The sequence below is a fragment of the Exophiala dermatitidis genome, assembly GCF_000230625.1.
Source record: "Exophiala dermatitidis NIH/UT8656 unplaced genomic scaffold supercont1.2, whole genome shotgun sequence".
Lineage (NCBI taxonomy): Eukaryota > Fungi > Ascomycota > Eurotiomycetes > Chaetothyriales > Herpotrichiellaceae > Exophiala > Exophiala dermatitidis.
The window spans coordinates 523,917-543,775 of record NW_008751647.1 but is presented as its reverse complement, the minus strand read 5'-3'; the positions used below and the strand labels follow the sequence as shown (position 1 = coordinate 543,775).

The following is a 19,859-nucleotide window of genomic DNA, read 5'->3' as shown; positions in this document are numbered from 1 at the left end:
GTTCAAGGTCGAATCTGTAAAATATCGAATAGTCAGACCGACTACCTTGATGATTTATTCTTGGCCTTATTTTTGCCTTTGCCTTTGCCTTTCTTGCCTTCAGGTTGGGGTTCGGACTTCGGACTGGCGTCTTGTTCCTTCTCTGCAGCTTTCTCATCTGCGGAAGAGACATGACTAACTTCTTGTTTCTCTTCTTCCGCTTCGTCTTGCACAGAACTGTCTTCTTGTCTCTGTTCTTCTTCTTTTGCCTCTGTTTGCTCTTCTTCAGCTTCTTCCCCTTCTTTACCACCATCATCTTCTCCATCCTCTTCTCCCTCACCACCACCATCCTCTTCTTCTTCCTCTTCTTGTTCATCTCCTTCTTCTCCTTCTCCTTCTTCATCATCTTCATCTTCATCCTCCGACACCTCCTCACCCAAATCCCTCAACCTCTTCTTATCAGCGGACCTCTTGGCCTCCAAATCCCCAAAGACAACCAACAAATCATCCAATTCAGTCTGGACATCTTTACGCTGCGTCTTTTCAGCCTCAAGTTCCTGACCAAGATGTCTGGCACGTTGCTCAGCATCGGCGGCGCGACTCTCCGCTCTGGCCAGCCGACCCTCCAAACTCTTCACTTTAGCCTGATACTCATCATGCGCAGTCTGGAGATCCAAGACATGGTCATCCTGTACTTTCTTCAATTTCGCTTGCAAATCCGCAATAGTTTTCTTGAGATCGTTGATCTCAGCGGCCTCTCTTTCACGTGCCGCTTGGGCTTTGGCGTCAATATCATGGATTTCCTTTCTGTGCTGTTCGACCAAGATGGCTTGTTCGTGCGTTGCTTCTTGTTCGAGTAGCTTCAGCCGTTGTTCGAACCGTGAATTCTCCGTTTCATGCTGTTTGCGCAAATTGGCTAGCGTGGCGTCATGTTCTTGCCGCATTCTGTTCGACTCGTTTTGGTGATTCTTGATGAGCTCACTCCTCTCGCGGGCAAAGCTCTCCTGCATCCTTTTCATCTCCTCGTCATGATTGTCCTGTAAACTCTGGTTGATCTGCTTGATGCGCCCCAGTTCGACGGCAGACGACTCGCGAGTGCGGCGATGGTCGAGCTCTTCTTGTTCGAGTTTCCTCGTGAGCGCGAGCAGTTGCGCGTTGGCGGCTTCGAGTGCTTTGCGCTGTTCTTCCACCTCGCCTTTCAGATTGTCGACCAGGTCGCGCGAGATGCCTTTTTGCACGCCATTACTTACAATCGAGACTTCGAATTGGGGATCTCGGTCAATGGCGCGCAGGAACCGGCTGAAATTGTCCTTGAAGAAATCGATAAACATTTTGTCGAAATAGACATCAGGCAGACCACCGTGGCCGGCTGTTTGCGGCAAGACCTCAAAGTCGCGCACAAAGGGATTCTCACGAAGTTTGGTCAATCGGTTCACATATGTCTCGCGTCCTAGACCGTTCAACAACAAATCGTGTAGAGTGGCTCTTGGGATGGGCGAATCCTTAGTGCTGAACTCGTAGATGATCCCGAGAAGAAAAGCACACAATCCCGCCACGAGAGGCATGGCCCCGTTGTGTGAGATTTTCACCGCCGCCATGAGACCCTGCACATTGCTCCCTTCACCCAATAAATCGTTGACGGCGTCAAAGTCCTCAAAGAGCCAGATACATAGAAGCATGAGACAACCCAAAAGGGCCCGCTCGTCTTCGATGTGCTGGACTCCCGCGACAACGTTGCTAGTGACGCTCTGGATAAATGTGACTACTTCCTCGCCACTTTCGGCATCGCCTTCGGTCACCGTGAGGGCTATTTCCTTGGTTTCCGGGTTATCGTGGAGCAAGTGCATGAGCAACACGGCGGCAATCCATTGTTGGTATGGGTCTGAGTTGTTGCGGTTCCGCGCCGCAGGAGGTTCGAGAAGAACAGTCAGCATGTTGGGGATGGTGTCGTCGCCGGCCTTGTGGCCTTCGATGGCTCGACGGAGAACGTGGGCTTTGATGCCTGAATGGCCTTCGAAAAACGCTTTTAGGGTTGAGCATGCCGCTAATCGGACATCGAATAGAGGGAGCGGGGAAGATTCCAAAGCGAGTTCTAGGAGTGCTTCGATGATGTTTTGCTCGTGGTACACGACGCCGCTTGACTTCTTGGCGGACTGCTTTTCCGCTACTGCGTGTCCGTTGGCAGCAGTCGAGGATGTGGTATCCTGTTGCTGCCGTTTCTGTTTAATCTGCACAGGCAAGTCGCCAAACCGTTCCTGAAGGCCATGGTTTCCACGGATAATGTCGCCGCAGGTCTGGAGAGATTTGGCGCGAATGCCAGTACTAAAATTCGGGTGAAAAGCCACACGCAAGACGTCCTGCAACACTCCGGTCTGCCAGAAGGCCTGCTGGTTGACCGGGGTGCCCTGAGCGCCGGGGGCGAGAAACAGACGGATGACTCCCAACAAGCCCCACAGGTTCATATCTCTTTGAGGCTTCATCCACTCCGACACACCGTCGCCGGAGTCCTCCTGGTCCACGACTGCCGATAACAATTTTTTGATTTTGCCGATGCCGCCGATTTCTCGAAAGTAAGACTGATTCGACGTGTTGAGATTGAGCAGATTGGCCAGCAGAGACAGGCAATCCTGTACCGTGGTTGAGCCATGAGTCAGACCTCCATCGCCTTCAATCAGTGCAAAGACGCGGTCGAAGGCGTTTTCAAACGCCACGACCTTCTGCAACTCGGCCGACGTGGGCGTCAGAGCAACTAGCAGGACCAATGCCTCGTTGCGGACGGCTTCTCGCTTGTCATCTAACACACCCGTGATGCGAGACACACCTAGCGGCGCGGAGAAGATGGCCTCCTGAGTGCGCTGCGGGCGGGCCGTCGATATATGAGATAGAATCTGCAGCACGTATAGTCGCAGGTAGAACTCGGGCGACTCGAGCAGGTCTAAAAGTGCGGTGATGTTGTCCTGCCGCTGGGTGAATTCGTCCGCCAACCATAGCGATATGTCTTCGGATGCTTCGGGCGATTTCTCGTCCGGCTCAAATAGCATCAACAATGTCTCTAGCACCACCTTGATTGTGTCCGAGTCGTCGCCATCGCGTCGTAGGCCTGCGATTAAGTCTCTTAATGCTCCTGATGCCACTGAGGCAGGGTATAGTTTGGCAAAGCTGCGGAGGCCCAGGATCGCCGCCCGTCGGTCTTCCAGCAGCGTCGCGCTCGATAGTCGGTTGCTCAGCGTCTGGATTGTGTCTGTGGCCGTCTGCCGCGCGGGCGCCTGTGCTTCAAGTATCCGCATCATCTTGGCAGACTATAATTTTCGTGTCCGAATTCGAGTTCGAGTCCGATTCGTTGTCATTCTTGCGGGTGTCGGTTCGAGACTGCAAGTCGATTGGGATTCGTTGGTGCCATATTAGGAGGTCATGTTATTTCATAGATCCAGATCCGGCGGCGTGCAGCTGAAAGCAAAGGAAGAGGACCTGGCTAGAGACGCAAAGAACGACAGTAATCAAGTTCACTGAACAAACAAACAAACAAATTCGCTGTATCAAACGCTTCGTCAACGAATGCCTGACTTTAATGCCGACTTGCATCGCAGTGACAAACTGGCTTCTAGCCAATGGCCGCTCAAGGCAACTGAGCCGAGAGGTCCACGGGGCTACGAGGCTACGAGGCTGACGAGGCTCTGCTTAACAAGGCCAAGTCAATGGGCACGGCCAGTTGGGAGAGCCCAGCGCATCAACAGCTCTGCTCTTTTCCAACATTCCGGTCGAGCTGCATGTACATACTGATCAATATCAAGAACCGTTGAACACAGTAATCGCATATATACGCCTACTACCAATTTGTTAAACTACTTAACCCATATTCCACCTGTGACCCAGATACTCCTGATCCGAAAGCCGTGACGCCTGTTCAGCAACCTATCCACCACTCATGCATTCATCCCGTGGCCTACGCCACACTCCATCCACTTCGTTTCCCTTCGATCTTCATTTCGCCACAAAAACCATGTCCGCATCCCGAGTATAACAGGAGTCAGCGTCCCCACCCATTTCCTGCTCAGTAGTCGATGCCCACCTGGGCTTCAGGGCCACATTCCGGTGCCAGCCGACAGTCCGACTTGCCTGGCCTGAAGATGGGGCAACCGTGTTCGATAATTGGGACATGCTGCGCAAGATACCCTTGGTCTTGCTGGACTCAGATTTCAAGCTTGCTGACGAGGAAGACGAATCCGCGCGATTCGGAGGTGGAGAGGGCGGGTGACTGGCCCAAGCGAGAGCGAGCACATCCCCCAAATTCCTTACGCGGACCCAGGCGTCGTCACCTTCGACGACAAGCACCAAACAACAATGCACAAGGACAATCAATAGATAAATAGCAAGCACCGCGACGGCCAACTTGACCAGTGTCGTATTGAAGCCCCAGCTATAACTGTACACCTTGACGGGGAAAGAAATGTGAGTCCAGTTCTGGTATCCATCAGCAGGCATGGCGAATGAATGCATGATCGGAGTATCGTTCCTGCCATCGGCGTACCCCGTGGGCACGAAGTCGGCGGTATAGCCAGGATACTGTCGCAAAAATTCATCGTGCGTCGTGTTCAGAATAGATGCCTCGCTGCCCCCGAGCAGCGGACCCTCGGAGCACCAGCCGTGATTGTTGCAGATGAGGACCGTCTGGTTCGACCAGGTTGCGTCAGTACTGCCAGAGCCCGAATTGATGCTGTGGTTGACGCCGATGCGGGCAATGCCATCCAGCACCGCGGCTCCGAGAGCCGCCATCTGGCGGTGTGGGATGACGAGATTTGATTTCGCCGAGGCGTTCTGCACACTGTTGTCGTACATGCTGTGGTTGCTGTCGGCCATGGACCGGGCGATCAAATCGGCAAGGAGGCCATTGGTGTTGAGCACGTCCGCCCACGCCTTGGAAATGGTGATTTGCTGAGTATCTATATACTTGCTGCCCACGTCCCCGTAGCCTAGGTAGCCGCCTGGGGTGATGCTGGGCGTCCAGGTGAAATCCGAAGAAATCACCGTTTGCGTCGACGTGTACCATAGCTTCGCGGCAATGTACTTGGCATTGACTGCACAGACGGTCACGTTGGGGCTCGAATCGTTGCTGCCGGGAGTGAGGACTAGTCCGACCAGAACAGACTTGTTGGGGAAGACGTCCTCGCGCCACTCGAACAAATGATCCGATGAGTTTTGAAGAATGCTCTCGTTCCATGTATCTCGAAGATCGATTGTCCAGTTCAGCCCGTCGCCGGGTGTCACATTGGTGAATGCCGCGTTGGCATTCGACAAGAAGTTCAACATGAAGCCCAGACTTCTGTTATATTCGGTCCCAGGCGTGGAATTCCCGCAGATGACATCTACCAGCGGAGTGAGGGGTGCGGTGTCTTTGATACTGGCTTCGACGGAGGAAACAGCAGAATGCCCGTCTTTGTAATCTGAGGACATGTAGTTGTTGATCAGTCGATGGGATGTCCACATCGAGGCACAGGTGTATTCTTTCCCTCCAAACCCATCCGACCGGATCATTCGACGGCCCAGACTTAGCTCCGCGGTGTCCAGGGTCGTGTTCACATCGCGTTCGTCGGAAGAGAGTGCGGACAAGTCCTCGAAGCCTGCGTAGGGGCAAAAGCCGGCCTGGTCGAGGGACGGGTTGGAACAATAGTCACCCGGGAGATAGTCCTTGGTGATATTTGTTGGGAAAATGTCCATGGGGATGTACATGCGGGCCTCGAGTGGTACGAAGTTCTTGCTTGAAGGCGACCACATCTTGAAGAGCGTGTGATCCGGCCACCAATCGAGCCGCGGGATCAGGGCAATGGCTGTGGCAGGTCCCACGACGACCCCGAGGAGCGTAATTCCGACCACCAACAAACACAGACGAAGGAGTCGAGGTTTTCGGAATGATTGTGCCAATGAGGACCAAACGCCGGACGTGAAGGGAGTGGCACCGAGGGAAGATCCCAAAGCACCCACGAAGAGCCCAAAGGGGATTCCATCGCCCGTGGTTAAGGATCGCATAAGCCAGAAGAGGACGACGTGGGAAAGACTAAAAAGAAGAAGCAGCTCTTGCGCTTTCGATGCAATCTGAAGAACACTTAGGATGTCGCCGGTGCCGCTGGCCAGGGAGGACCGCCATCGTAGGTTCGCCGCATTGAGGGCGATCAGGACACACGAGGCTGCCACAGGCACGCCGTGTAACAACAGCAACCTCAGAGCAGTGCGCCATCGAGGGCGTTGATATTTGGGTTGTTCGATTTTGTGCAGCGATAGTTCACCTTTGTCATCGGGGATGTCGTGCATGTAGCTGATGCTTGGACCGCTACCGTCCATGGCTTGATACTTGGCAGAAGTCATTGCGCTGTGTCGTTGGAAGAAAGCCACTCATTCGAATGAAGCTTTAAGGCAACCGAGGGTAAATATTGTGTCCATGGCCATATCAAGTCACCCGTCTATTTGCTCAATAACACAGCCTCATGGATGTCAGCCTGCCGGTTGTTTAGGACTCAAGTCGAGAGATCCGCGGGCCCGAAAAGTTGGCTATTTGGCCCCAAAATCGCTGGGTCAACGGCCGCCGCGGGCTCCTGGACTAGTATATATGGGCCCATGGTGTGTTTCAGGGCCAGCCGGCTGCTTGATCGTTCTTCTAGACTCGACCAAGCGTCTCGCCAGTCAATAGCTAAAGTCGACGGCGGCATGAGAGATGGACTGACGGCCTGGCGGAGTCGGGCTGTGTCGAGTTAGTACAATAATGGTAGAGGAGGTGTAGGTGGGCGTTTCTATTTCTGCTCAACGCCGGTTCAAGTTGGCGAGTTGCGCGTGGTCAGCGGCAACCAACTCGGTTGATCAATCCATGGCATACAGTAGGTATGGCGAATGAATACAAGAAATGCATCATTCTTTGCTGCCACCGCCGGTGCTGATATTCTCCTGCCAGTGAACCGTTGAAGTCCCAGATCCAACTTGATCAAGTGCCGCAGACTGTTGCCGACAGACCCCCACAAACTGCCAAAAGGCTTCTTCGCCTTTGTGTTTAACCAGCCAATGATCATCAATAATGGCACCCCAGCTCAACATCCCGTAGAGTAGTGCCGTGTATATACAGTCTTTAAAATAAAAGCAAAGGGTCCGAGTCATCGCTACTATTGATGGCAGAGCAGCAGCCAGGAACCAGATCATAGTCGAGTGCGCGGCATTGTCAAGATGGCGACTGGTGAAATCCCACCATTGAAGATATGCATTCTCGGTGCCGGGATGGGCGGGCTGTCCGCGGCGCTGGGGCTCGCACGCGCCGGGTTCAAGGACATTACGGTATTTGAGATGGCGTCGAATCTGGGATTTGTGGGCGCCGGGATTCAGATGGCGCCCAACATGGCCCGGATCCTGGACCGGTTTGGTGTATGGAACGACATCTTCAAGGACGCGGTCGTGCTCAACGAGACCAGTATTCGAGAGGGTTCGACCGACAAGGAGCTCGCCCACGTTGATCTCCGGTACATCCAAGAAATCTACGGCTACCCGCACACCGTGGGCCACCGCGCCACATTGGCTGGTGAGCTGTACAACGGCTGCAAGCGAGAATCGGACAAGATCGTATTCGTCTTCGCGACGACGGCGGAAAACGTCCGGTTCGGGTCGAAGCCACGTTTTACGGCTCGACCACGCACCGGCGAGCCCTACGAGGTGGAGTGCGATGTCCTGCTGGGCGCCGACGGTGTCAAATCCAACACACGGGTGGCCATGCTCAAGGATCTGGGTGTGGAAGCGGACGTCAAGGACTCTGGCCAAGCCGCGTACCGGATCATGCTGACCAGAGAGCAAATGTCGTCGGACCCGGAGTTGCTGGCCCTCATCGAGGGCGACAAGGCCACGCGCTGGATCGGGGAGAAGAGACACATCATTGCGTATCCGGTCTCGAACAAGCAGATTTACAATATCTCCACCGCACAGCCAGATGTCAACTTTGCGGCCGCCCCGTCCGCCACATACACCACCAAGGGATCGAAGAAGGACATGCTCGAGGTTTATGGTGACTTTTGCCCCATGATCCATCGCATGCTCAACCTCGTGCCCAAAGATGAGGTCTGTGAGTGGAAACTGAGAGTCCATGCTCCTCTGCCGACATGGGTGCATGGCAGTACGGCTCTTCTAGGTGACGCTTGTCACCCGACGCTTCCCCATCTGGCACAGGGCGCTGCCCAAGCCATTGAAGATGCGGGCGTCTTGACCGTCGTCTTGTCTCATCTGCCCGCCCGCGCTACCCCCGACGACATCCACAAGGCGTTGAAAATCTACGAACAGATCCGCAAACTGCGCGCAGAGACTCTGGTCGAAATGGCGGCCGCAAATGGGCGCGAAATGCACCTGGGTGAAGGAGAAGCCAAAAAGGAACGAGACCGGCAGTTCGCCGCCCTCAAGGCTGGCAAAGGCCCTGTCCCGGACAAGTGGGCAGATGCCGACGTGCAGAAGTTGATTTATGGCATCGATGTCATGAAGGATGCAGAGGAGCTGCTCAAGGCCGAGTCTGAGTCGGTCGGGGCTTGATGGAGGACATACCGGGTACTCATCAATGGCCAGATTGTCATGGCGTTGTCGCCAGTAGACTACGGAACCAACTTTTGTATTTCCATATTGAGTACATATAGCAATTGGATTCAGACCATGACAACCAAGCGTCGACTGCAATGTCTGCTGTTCGAAGCGGTAGTACTGTAGACTGTATGGGGAGTGTCGCGGCCGACCTATTTGTACTCATCGTTACATAAGCGAAGACTCGCCGAGGCCGAGCGAGAATGACACAACCGCCGCGAAACAGAGGATGAGATGCCGCATTGGCAACTGAAACACAGCACAGCACATACCGTACAACAATCCTACCGCAGCTCAAGCATCCATCCAGAAATTCAATTGACTCCCGGATTTGCCCAAACAATATCCCTTCTTTTCACCATGTTCACCGGCCTCGTCGAGACCATCGGCACAGTCACGTCGTTGACAGACCTCGACCCCTCCGTGTCCGGCGGCAACGGCACCTCCCTAACAATATCGGACTGCGCCTCGATCCTAACGGACGCCCAACTCGGCGACTCGATCTCGGTCAACGGAACATGTCTGACCGTGACCGAATTCGACTCGTCCAGCTTCAAGGTGGGCGTGGCGCCCGAGACGCTGCGCCGGACCAATTTGGGTCTGTTACAAAAAGGAGGCCGAGTCAACCTCGAGAGAGCCGTCAGCGCCAGCACGCGGATGGGCGGACACTTTGTCCAAGGACACGTGGACACAGTGGCGACGATTGAGAGCGTGACGCCGGACGGAAACGCCCTGACGTTCCGGTTGAAGCCACGCGAGACAAATGTGTTGCGGTATGTGGTGGAGAAGGGCTACATCACTCTCGACGGCGCCAGCTTGACCATCACCAAAGTCAATGATGCGGAGGGCTGGTTCGAGGTCATGTTGATTGCCTACACGCAGGAACGGGTGGTCATGGCGGCCAAAAAGCCGGGTGATCAGGTCAATGTCGAGATCGACGTGGTGGGAAAGCTGGTCGAGAAAAGCGTCGTCGGATACTTTGAGAGCACGTTAAAGGACGGTGCTGGTGCCCCTGCTATCTTGGAAAAGGTTGTCGGCAGACTTGTCGACGAGAAGCTCAAGACGTTGCAAGGGTAGAGTTAAATGCTTCGGTCGAGACGACACGACACGACACGAGACCAGAAGCCTGCGACGGTGTCGTGTCCTCCTGCACCAACGATGATAGCTCTTATTGAGTCGTCGTGGAAGATACGCGGATCTGCAGAAATATACTTCGATACCGCGCGAAAATGGCAGTCATGACACCACCTACTAGAAGGTCGTCACCATTGTGTGACAATCGAATGGTTCCCATGGACGGTACCGACACCGAAAACGGCTGCAGTGGTCCACGATGAGAACAATCCTTCCAGGCTTGATACAGTACATCTCGACCCTTGCATGTCAAATCACGCTGTCCTGACTCTACCCATTGGACAGCTTCCCCAACCGATTACCGTCCGAAGCTGGACTCCATTCTCGCTGAAGTCGAACACCTTCCAGGATGTGAAGTCATGAAATCCAGAGAAGCCTAGAGCCATCCCCCGTCTGGCACACTGCAGTTCCGACCGATTCAAAGCCGAGATGGGAGTGCTCAGTCTGAGCATGTCGGCAGAAGGACGAAAGGAGAAGCCTCCCAAGCCTCAACCACTACAATTCACACCAGTCCCAGCAGGCTTATGGACATGTCAATCTCAGTACTACAATACCACACTACTGTTTGTTTTTTTGGTGCACCACGTCCAGAGCGGAGGAGTAGACGGAGGAGGAAGAGAACAGAACCTGAATCTGGCTTCAGTCACCAAAATTGGACCTCCCGAATCGCGGGTTTACTTGCAAGCAACCCCTATCTAGCTACCTAGGAACATACGGCAGATAGAGCATGCCATATAGTATGGTATAGTCCCTAACTAGGTAGTACTCCATTGGCCCACTGGGTTACTCCTACACAGGCAGATACAACAGTACAGGCACTTTTTATTTCCCCCTTAACTACAGTACCTAGTAATAAGGTACAGCAGATGTCTTTCTAGAGTATCAAATCTCAATGTATACAACACAAGCTCCAGCTTTTACTCTCTTTTTGCGTGTTCACGCCACCACCCCCTTCCCCTTCAACTCCTCGACCTCCTTCCCATCCAATCCCAATACCTCCGTCAAAACTTGATCCGTATGTTCGCCCAGCGTCGGCGGCGGCGATCTCACACCCGTAACACTACCCGAATACTTGACCGGATGGCTAACAAGCTTAATATCCCCACAAGCAGGATGCTGAATTTCCGTCACCATCCCTCTGGCTTTCGTATGATCATGGTCCAGCGTATCTTTCACATCATTAATAGCCGCATAAGGCATCCCACTGCCCTCAAAGACATCCAACCACTGCTGCGTCGTCTTGGTACGAGTCATCTCCTCAATAAGCGGCTCGAGAACATCACGATTCTCAACACGGACATCATTCGTGACGAACCGGGGATCCGTTTTCCACTCCGGCCGACCGAGTTTGTCGCACAGGATCCCAAATAGCCGGTCATTACCGCCGCCAATCATGATATCGCCGTCGGCGGTTTGGAATCCCTTGTAGGGCACGATGGACGGGTGTGCCGTGCCCCAGCGGCCTTGGTCGCGTTCGCCGCTGATCAGTACGCTGCTGGCGATGTTGGCCAGTGTTGCGGTTTGACAGTCTGAGAGGGCAACGTCTAGATGTTGCCCTTGGTTGGTTCTTTGGCGGGCTAGTAATGATGCCATGATTGCGTTTACTGTGTACAGGCCTGTTGTTAGGTCGGTGACTGCCACCCCGACTTTGACTGGTGAACCGTTGCGTTCGCCCGTGATGTGCATGAGACCGAATTCCGCTTCGACCATTACGTCGTAGCCTGCTCGTTTGCTGTAGGGCCCTGTTTGGCCGTAGCCGGTGATGGAGGCGTAGATGAGTCTGCCAGTAAAACAAAGTGCTGGTTAGTAATGTGCAGACACTGCAGGACTGAATGTACTTGATAGTAGTGAATCCAAATCCATTCCAATCACAGCCAAAGGTATCAGGACCAAGTACTCACCGTGGATTGATCTTGCGCAACGACTCATAGTCGAGCTGATACTTTTTGAGCGCCCCTTGACAATGACACAATTAGCTCAGTCTGTCCTGTTCTACAAACACCACCATGTCTTGTCTTTTCTCCCGAACCCGCTCGACGGTTTACTTGCACATACCAGGAATGTAATTTTCCACCAGGACGTCCGAGGTCTTGGCCAGCTCATGCAGGATCTTGATGCCTTCGGGATGTTGAAATGATAGTCCCACGGACTTTTTGTTGCGGTTGACCTGGGCAAGATAAAATCAGTCTGGGAATCCCAAGACACTGGCACAACGCAGAAAGCATGCATGCGATGCGGTGGTGCCTCAAGCGAAGCTGCGAGGTACCGTAAAACAAGTCAAAGCGAGGCAAGACAAGGCACCACTCACCCCAACAAAGTAAGCACTCTCGCCCGCCCGACCTCCTTTCACAACCGCTGCCGTCCAAGAACTTAGGTCAGTCTACCATATCCTTTATCCTTCATACCACCAGCCAGTCTGACAACCCGACCAGGGACGGCTCTCATCCCCCATCTCCCAGCTCAGCCGCAGAAACCAAGACCAAGAAAACTTACCGCCATCTTTATACTTCGCAAACGGCGGCCCCCAAGCTCTCGTGTCATCGCCCCGAGTCGGATGTTCAATCTTGATGACTTCGGCACTGCCCACATTACCCGTCAGTTAGCCTACCTTAGCCAACTCACCATGGACGGTAGGGACGTCAGTGAGTCCCGATGGAATGCAAGAAACTTACCCCAAATCCCCCAGAATCTGCGTACAGTAAGGCTATAACATCACATCGCCACCATAAGAGTCAGCCACCAATGGTCCCAAGCAGTCAAGCCAGACAGCCTTGTTCCATCATATCACAACCGCATCTTTGGGTGATCAACAGTGTTTGCTAACTTACCCCGGCCAAAACCCTCGTCATATCCAAGACACGAATCCCCTCCAACGGCGCGACTTTCTTCCCGTTCCCCTGGGAATCAGAGACAGATGCCATGGATCGTCTTTCTCGTCCATTGAGGAACGAAACCGGTGCCCGGCGCGCAAGACTTCTCCGCGGTACTGATGATAGTAACGATGACGGTCCACGTGTAGTCCGAGTCGCCATGGTTATAGCCTGAGCGGCTTTGTTGGGCGCCATCGCCATACTTTTTCCCTTTCCGTTCGAGCCGTAAAGCACCTCAAAATGAGAAAGAAAAACCCAATATCAAGTCACTAGCAGGCTAGTCAGCTCCAGGTCTCCGGGTCTCTTCTCCCTCGTTGAGTTCTGTTCTGCGCGTGCGCGTGCTCGTGCCCCTCGTTCTTCGTCTTCGTCTTCGTCCCTCTCGTTCCAGTCGCTAGATAGCCTAAATACACCCGTGACTCGACTACCTCAAAGTCAGGACTCGAATTGTTTGTTATTCCGCTCCGATCGGTGAGCTTGTCCTCACGCACGGTTGTCCCGCTCCGTTCGTTGAGAGAACCTCGACCTTTGCAACAACTATAACTGGACTTTGGTTGTATGAATATCTCCAAACCCCCACGAGAAAATCAGGAACATGCACGGCCTTCGGTGAACTTGAGAGACTATATCCAAGTCGCTCACGGTCATGACCTTCAAGTTGTGTTTGCAATGGGCAAGTTGAAGTTGTGACGCGACGCATTTCTCCGAGCCTCGGTCGCCGAAAGGGGAAGGTCGAGTCCGACAGCCTCGTCCGCTACCACAACTACAACGTTGTAGTACTGGCACACAGCAACGCATCACAATGGCATCCCACCCCGTTCTCCTCCAGTGGACGAATATAAGAAGGTAAGAACAATAAGAAATACGACTCCCAATCGGAGGATCCTGTGATTGATTGCCCAAGGCCAATGTCCAAGGTCTTGTGCCTGTATACCAGTACCGGGGCTGAGCCATTCGACAATCGATCCGTATTGATTGACCTTCTAAACTTGATCTCGTTATGGTCATTACCCGCTTCACATCTTTCCTCTCCTAACGTACAGTCCCAACACATTGATAGTGTTACAAATAATGCAACCGAAATCCAACACAGAACCGGGAGCAAAGCCCGCAAGGTATCTCAGACAAAAAACCGCCCAAGACGACCACAAACAGGAAATAGATAGCAAAAGGACTCCACATAACCAGGGATATATGATCCCGACCATCCTGATCCCTGCCCCTTGCACAACCCCGAAACACCATGTTAATGCGGCTCGGTTCCAGGTTTCATAACTCCATCTCTCCACAAACCCGATTCATTTCGCGTCCATCCTTCAAAGCAAGACATCATAGAGGTGCTGCCGGCGGCCCCGTTGAAAAGATTGTATGCCTTTTTCGCAATTATTCCCCGTATACCAATTCCAAAGAGCAGTAAGCCGAGAATCCGTACTCGGCTCTAGAGCTCAAGGCTAGAGCATAGTCGAGCTAGAGTGATTGTACGGCGAGCAAATGTCCCCATCCAGGGCAGTAGTTCAGCTGCCCATTACTCCTTTGACTGGAAATCAGTGTCCAGCTTCATCGGCTCTGCCAAATCCAGATCGTCCATCAAGGTCGGTTTGCTAGATGGCAAAGTGTTTTCGTCAGACGATTCGATTGCGACCGAATGCAGCAGAGGCTCGCAAGAACTCTCTTCCTGTTCGTGGGAAGCCGAGCCCAAACGCCCTTCGGATTCTTCCATCCAGTAGCTTTCCAGAGCTCCCACAGCACAGACAAGACCGCCTGCCCACCAGGCCAGGCCACTATACCCAAGTTTCAGACCAGCTGAATGGATATAACCTGTCACCACCGGACCCAAGGCCCTAGCCAAACACGCCGTAGAAGAGGCCGCTCCGTTCACAGTCCCCAGGACAGATTTGGAAGGAACGGCGTTGGCCAAGAGAATGGCGTTTGCGGGAAATGCAATCGCCTGAAAAGTAGTTTTTGTGATGAGAGAAAAGTAAATTCCCGGTCGCTGCAGGTGTTCGGGCAGGAGGGCGAGGTAAGGCACCGCGAAATAAAGGAGGGGCCAAACCGTCATCACAGCTCGAGAGGTGCGTAGAATCCCAACCCGACGGACGACGAACGGGAAGAGGCCGAGTTGGGCGAACATGGAATAGAAGCCTTGCACCGCCATCATGAACCCAATTGTCTTTGTGGGCAGACCAAAGCCACCAGAAAACTTGAAAGGAAGGTCGACTTCTGTTTGCTGGGGTTCCTCGCTCAGGAAAGTGGGCATCAAGGCGTCAAAAGAAACACTGTGGCTGTACCCAACGTCAGTCATGATCTCCTGTGTGCAAAGCGGGTGATTGACTTACTAGGCTAAGATCGCATAAGCAACGATGATGAGAAGGACGTGTCTGTGGAAGGTTTTGCAGGTTTTCCGACTTTCCTTTTCATGCAAACCGCCGAGTTCCGCGTCCAAATCCTCTGTCGTGGTGGATCGCAGGATGGGCGAGCTTTCGGTACTTCGGTAGCCTGGCGGCGGGTCACTGTCATCCCTGTCGCGGGAAAGGACCTCTCTTGGGCGGGTCTCAAATGACAACTTTTCGAGCAAGAGCCTGCCGCACTCTCGACCAAAGTCGCGGCGACCCCTCTTTTCTGCGTGCGTTTCCTCCAGAAACAGAATCCCATTGACGATTCCAAGGATCAGGATGAAAACGCAGAACAGATTGGGCAACAGGAAGGGATACTTGTCGAACAAGCCTCCACGCGGGAAGACGGAGGGGTAAGAGTCGCACGGCATGGCTAATGCACCGCCCATTGCCGGTCCAATGATAGAGCCCATGCTCCAGACAAATGGCATGATGGAATACGCGCGAGGCTGGTGCTCCTTCTTGGTGACGAGCTCCCCAACCGTCGTCTGCAGAACACCAACATTGCCATTCAGGAGCCCACCCAAGGCTCTGGCCATGACGGCCGCGGGTAGCGTGCGTGCGAACCCAAATAAAATCATGCTCAGAGCGGTACCGAAGAGTCCAAAGAGAAGGACGGGCTTGCGGCCTATGCGGTCGCTAATGCGTCCCCATACCATGCCCGTGGAGAATTCGGCGAATGCGAAGGCTGTAATAAGCATGCCGGCGTACACCGAGACGCGAGTCTCATCTTGGGTGATGTTGAAGGACTCGATCATACGGTAGGCGTAAGGAAATATCGACATGAAAGCGATTGGCTCACATATCCGACATAGTGCTGCCGATGAGGGTTAGTATATCGCCAGATTCGCAACAGCACTTGATTTTCTGGGGTTGTCTGCGAGATGACGTACCCAAGACGAACAACTGCTGGGTCGGAAAATGGTGGTGGACATTGTTGTTGTTTCCGCGCTTGCGCAGGAGGAGGCGCGAGATATGTGTAGGCATGGTCACCCAAAGAGGAACCGAGAGTATCGTCGTTCGGCAGCGTAGCGATAGGTGTCTGGGAAAGAGAGAAACATCCTACAAACCGTGAAGGGATGGCGGCCATCATATTAAAGGAGCGCAAAAATTCCAGGAGTCAATGGAGTGAGCAGCGACGTGGGAGAGGCAGCGGGGCGCCTCTTTCGCAGTCGTCGCGGGATGGTGCATCCGCCGCCGCGTGGAAAGAGGCGGTGGACTCCCTGGGGCAGTTGGAATACCACAAGACACGACGGCGAGCAGCATTCCGATGGAGACACGCCTTTCTTTTGCGTTTCCCGCGCCGGTAGTGGCCAAATAAAGCTACGGTTACACGGGGCGAGGAAGCGCGGAAGCGTCAGATAGTCCCAGGGAAACTTCTCTGACATCCGTGCCCGGTGGTCCATAGAAGCGAGGTGCAGCGAGCTCCATCAAGGACGCTAGACCCAATACCCGGGGCTGCCGTTTGAGCGGTTTTGATGTCACCCGTAGGGAAATGTCCGCGTAAGGCCCAGTGAGATGCCGTCTGGCTGGCCAGCTGCGGTCTGGTGGGAATTTGAGGTGGGACGGGAGGAGGGAGGCCCGCTATCTGACCAGCGGGGAGAGAGAGAAAGTCCAACAATACCTAGGATGGAAATGAGGCAGAAGCTCGACAATCCCGGTCCTCAGGAGTCGAGTGGATTGTCCACCTGCCATGCGACGAGTGGCGGTGTGGATCTGGGATTGTTGCGCATCATGGCGAGAGACAGGGCCAAGGTCATGATGTGGCATGCCTTGCAGACGCTGCAAGAGAAAAGAAAAAAGAGAATCGAAGGACAAGGATCTGACCTAGCCAACTGTCAATTATCCAATGATGCAACCGATCGAGGGATAGCAGGCGGATTTGGGTGTCAAAGGGAGTTGACATGGTGGAAATACGGCACTGAGTGCGGGCCAGGGGTTGTCCATCGTCGAGACCATCGGAGGCCAAGGAACCACGACAGCGGTACCCGTTGCTGGTCAGCTACAGGTAGGGTGACTCGATAGCCCTGAACGGCCATTGAGCTGACGGCAGCCACCGCGATTCGCCCAGCGAGTAAAGTGTGCCCCTGACCGATTGACCGAGTGGATGAAGCTAGGAAGAGATCCCTGTCTTCCGAGCCCCGGGGAGCTTGCTTGCCGAAGAGTTTGTCTGATTTAGTGCCCCAGGGTTGACTCGACGGCCCCAGCGAAGGACTTTGAGCTAAGGCGTTTCAGGAATGCCCTCACTTCAAGCGCCCTGGTCCCTACCAACCGGCTGGACAAGAACCATGCCGTGCGAAGTTGAGCCCCAAATGCTGTGGGCATCCAGCCGGTGTCTGTGATCCTCCTCGTGACCGGTCCCATATGTGTGCTTGCCGTCATTGATCCCTGTTTCCCATCCGTTGATGTGGACAAAAGGCGATCCGACCGAGGCGGTGAAAATGGCGGTCATGCCCAGCTGGGCATCAAACAAGGCGTACACCGTAGTTGTGTGGTTGAAACCGAGCCGGCTAAAGTTTCGAGTGCAACTGATGAGCCTCCGATGGCCACCACTAGTGGAGATCAAGATTGACAGATGTGTATATGAAGGCTAGCCGAAGAGGTCATGCTCGGGATTTGTGCATGATGCGGGCGTTTGGATACAAGGATAGGCACATCGGCAACAATGATGAATGGAACCTGTCTCTGCCTCAGAAGCGGGTACCGGCGGAGAAATCGGTGTAGGGGAGTTTGGGCTTCATGGGAGGAGGAGGTCGTATCCTTTGGTCTCATCGCATGATGAGGCCGCCCGTAGGCCTGCATGAGGGTGAGGGTAGGCTACAAGTTCGACAAAGCGGGTGAGTGAGCATTGTCGAGTTGGCACAATTTCCTTTTACAACCTGCGAGGCGGCAGCGGCAGAAGCAGAGGCAGAGACGACGGCTGCGGTGCGGAAGATGGTGCTGCCGGGCGCAAGGCAGTCGGACTGATTAACTGGGGGCGGCGTGGGATTCCTACCACACTGCAGCGGGCACTCGGCTGTTCAGCGCTGCGCAGTGGCTAATCAATGCTCCTGATTCACCAGCTTCAAGTTGACGCGCTGGCAGGGGACGGCAGCCAGATGGACTGTCGAACATTGAATCAGAATCTCGGTGCAGATCTTCAGTCCTGTGCTTGCCCGCCCGCCTCTCTGCCGACCTACCCAAGGCACTACTGTACTACAAGGTATACTACTGCTGCAAGTAAGATACCGGTGTGCTCGTGGCAAGATTGTTTTCTTTTTTCACCGCGCCGAGCGTGAGACTCGCTGACATTTAGCTGTCGACAACGCTGAATATGAAACTCGAACAAGGCCGAGATACCTGCCCATGTAAGCGCAACGATCAGCCAATTCTAATGCTAGTAGCACCCGCCTGGCATGGTTCATCTACCATAGGTTCCATCCTAAACACCTACCATCGTCCTCTCACCTCCGGCTGTCCAGGGTCACGCATCCGTACTTTGGCCAAAGTCAAACTCAGCATCCGAAGAGCATCCGGAGTTCGAGTTCAAACTATGCGAGATACCGTCCTGCTAGCGAGAGCTACAGGCAGCTCAGCCCAACTAGTCGAGCCGTCACTGCAGCCGGGTCTGTGCCTGCCAGTGCCAATGATGCCCACAGTGGCAGTGGACGGCTTAAGTTGAGCGGATCAGGCAGCAACAGCCGCCAATCACGTAAACCGCGGATGTTCAATTGAGAAGTTGTACCAGGCTGGCGTTGCCTTCATCGTCCCAGGTACTCCTGGTATCACTCATCATCCGTACTACTAGTGTCAACTCCCGGTCTAAAATAAGGAAAAAGTATTTGGAACAAGGCAAAAGTGTATTCAAGTTGTCAATCGGGCTGTGGACAACACCAGATCATTCGGCGTAAGGACAAGCCCAGGAGGAACCCAGTTCAAGTTCTTGTCGGATCTTCACCTTCGGGATCCGGTTTCTGGAACGAGGGCGGCGGATGGATCGTCCAGGAGGCACCGCGGACTTCGTGTTGCAGGATACGGCACGGAGAAGGTGAAAGTTGCCTCTGAGCTGAGCTGTGAGCTGAGAAGCTGTAGTAGTAAATTAACACGATGTTGCATTATTGCTACTAGTACATTGTCGCACCGCAAACTATGAACCGCGCACCAGCCGGAAACCCCCTGAGGCTCCCGGGGAATTGGTTACCCCAACGCCTAAGATCCCTGGCGGAAGCAGCCAATAAGAGCATCCGGCTGGGGGCTGTTTCTCCAGGAGCTCTAGCCCGAGTTCCAGAACCTTTTGCAGTACATTTTTGTAGACATGTGTTCATTCTCCTTTTCTGGCAGCTGTTCGAAGTTGTTCTTCGAACATGCCTGGCAGATTGCCGAGTTTCACCACCGGCAGTAGTAGCAACTACTATGTTAAGGTGCCCACTAGTCCATTTGCCTGGTAGCTTTTTACCACGCCAGCATGATCCCGTCGAACACCTGCGGACTATTCGGCACGCAGCAATGGGGGACGTTCTGACCGTCCAGACTTCGGCGGTTGCAGGTCAAACATGCATACCGAGACGTACTTCGGTACTTCGGGTAGGTATATACTAAAGGTATATATAGTAGGTACCGGTGAGTACCAGCCTGGTAACAAGTCGTTGAATAAACCCCTTGAAAAAGTCCGCTGCTTTCTCTTCGAAGAAGGGTGTTTACTGCTTCTCGATCAGATGTACCTACACGCCTTGCAATAGAGAGATACACACAATGTCGTGGAGAGGGCCTTGGTCGGGCGCTCCTACATCTGCCAGGCAACCGTGTGGCGTTAACTCATGTGATTCGACCTTCCCTGTCGACAAGCGGCGCTGGCAATGGCCTCTTCACCGCCATCAACCACCTTCACAGCGACCAACATCTTGTGCCGTCGCAA

General features: G+C 53.9%; 6 protein-coding genes across 6 annotated transcripts; 3 read left to right on the top strand and 3 right to left on the bottom strand.

Moving 5' to 3' along the window:
* Positions 1-41: 41 nt before the first annotated feature.
* HMPREF1120_01704 (uncharacterized protein) lies at positions 42-3,269 on the bottom strand (the record flags this gene model as incomplete). The annotated part of the gene is made up of 1 exon (XM_009155726.1): positions 42-3,269. One exon carries the CDS (start codon positions 3,267-3,269, stop codon positions 42-44), a length of 3,228 nt encoding a protein of 1,075 aa, XP_009153974.1.
* A 649-nt stretch (positions 3,270-3,918) lies between these two features.
* Positions 3,919-4,389, top strand: HMPREF1120_01703 (uncharacterized protein). Its single transcript, XM_009155725.1, has one exon. The coding sequence runs from the start codon at positions 4,041-4,043 to the stop codon at positions 4,347-4,349; it is 309 nt and encodes a 102-aa protein (XP_009153973.1). The 5' UTR covers positions 3,919-4,040; the 3' UTR covers positions 4,350-4,389.
* A 2,243-nt stretch (positions 4,390-6,632) lies between these two features.
* On the top strand, positions 6,633-8,757 carry HMPREF1120_01702 (salicylate hydroxylase). Its single transcript, XM_009155724.1, has one exon. The coding sequence runs from the start codon at positions 7,186-7,188 to the stop codon at positions 8,524-8,526; it is 1,341 nt and encodes a 446-aa protein (XP_009153972.1). The 5' UTR covers positions 6,633-7,185; the 3' UTR covers positions 8,527-8,757.
* A 9-nt stretch (positions 8,758-8,766) lies between these two features.
* HMPREF1120_01701 (riboflavin synthase alpha chain) lies at positions 8,767-10,612 on the top strand. The gene has a single exon (XM_009155723.1). It carries the CDS (start codon positions 8,806-8,808, stop codon positions 9,646-9,648), a length of 843 nt encoding a protein of 280 aa, XP_009153971.1. The 5' UTR covers positions 8,767-8,805; the 3' UTR covers positions 9,649-10,612.
* Positions 10,613-10,641: 29 nt separating this feature from the next.
* Positions 10,642-12,770, bottom strand: HMPREF1120_01700 (formyl-CoA transferase; the record flags this gene model as incomplete). Its single annotated transcript, XM_009155722.1, has 7 exons — positions 10,642-11,485; positions 11,607-11,661; positions 11,761-11,872; positions 12,014-12,060; positions 12,199-12,284; positions 12,378-12,394; positions 12,534-12,770. The coding sequence occupies 7 exons, from the start codon at positions 12,768-12,770 to the stop codon at positions 10,642-10,644; spliced, it is 1,398 nt and encodes a 465-aa protein (XP_009153970.1).
* Positions 12,771-14,097: 1,327 nt separating this feature from the next.
* On the bottom strand, positions 14,098-15,750 carry HMPREF1120_01699 (uncharacterized protein; the record flags this gene model as incomplete). The annotated part of the gene is made up of 2 exons (XM_009155721.1): positions 14,098-14,854; positions 14,909-15,750. 2 exons carry the CDS (start codon positions 15,748-15,750, stop codon positions 14,098-14,100), a joined length of 1,599 nt encoding a protein of 532 aa, XP_009153969.1.
* Between the last annotated feature and the right edge of the window lie 4,109 nt (positions 15,751-19,859).

Excerpts from the sequence above, each read along its gene's own strand:
- HMPREF1120_01702 (XM_009155724.1), top strand. The coding sequence starts at position 7,186 with ATGGCGACTGGTGAAATCCCACCATTGAAGATATGCATTCTCGGTGCC.
- HMPREF1120_01701 (XM_009155723.1), top strand. The coding sequence starts at position 8,806 with ATGCCGCATTGGCAACTGAAACACAGCACAGCACATACCGTACAACAA.
- HMPREF1120_01703 (XM_009155725.1), top strand. The coding sequence starts at position 4,041 with ATGCCCACCTGGGCTTCAGGGCCACATTCCGGTGCCAGCCGACAGTCC.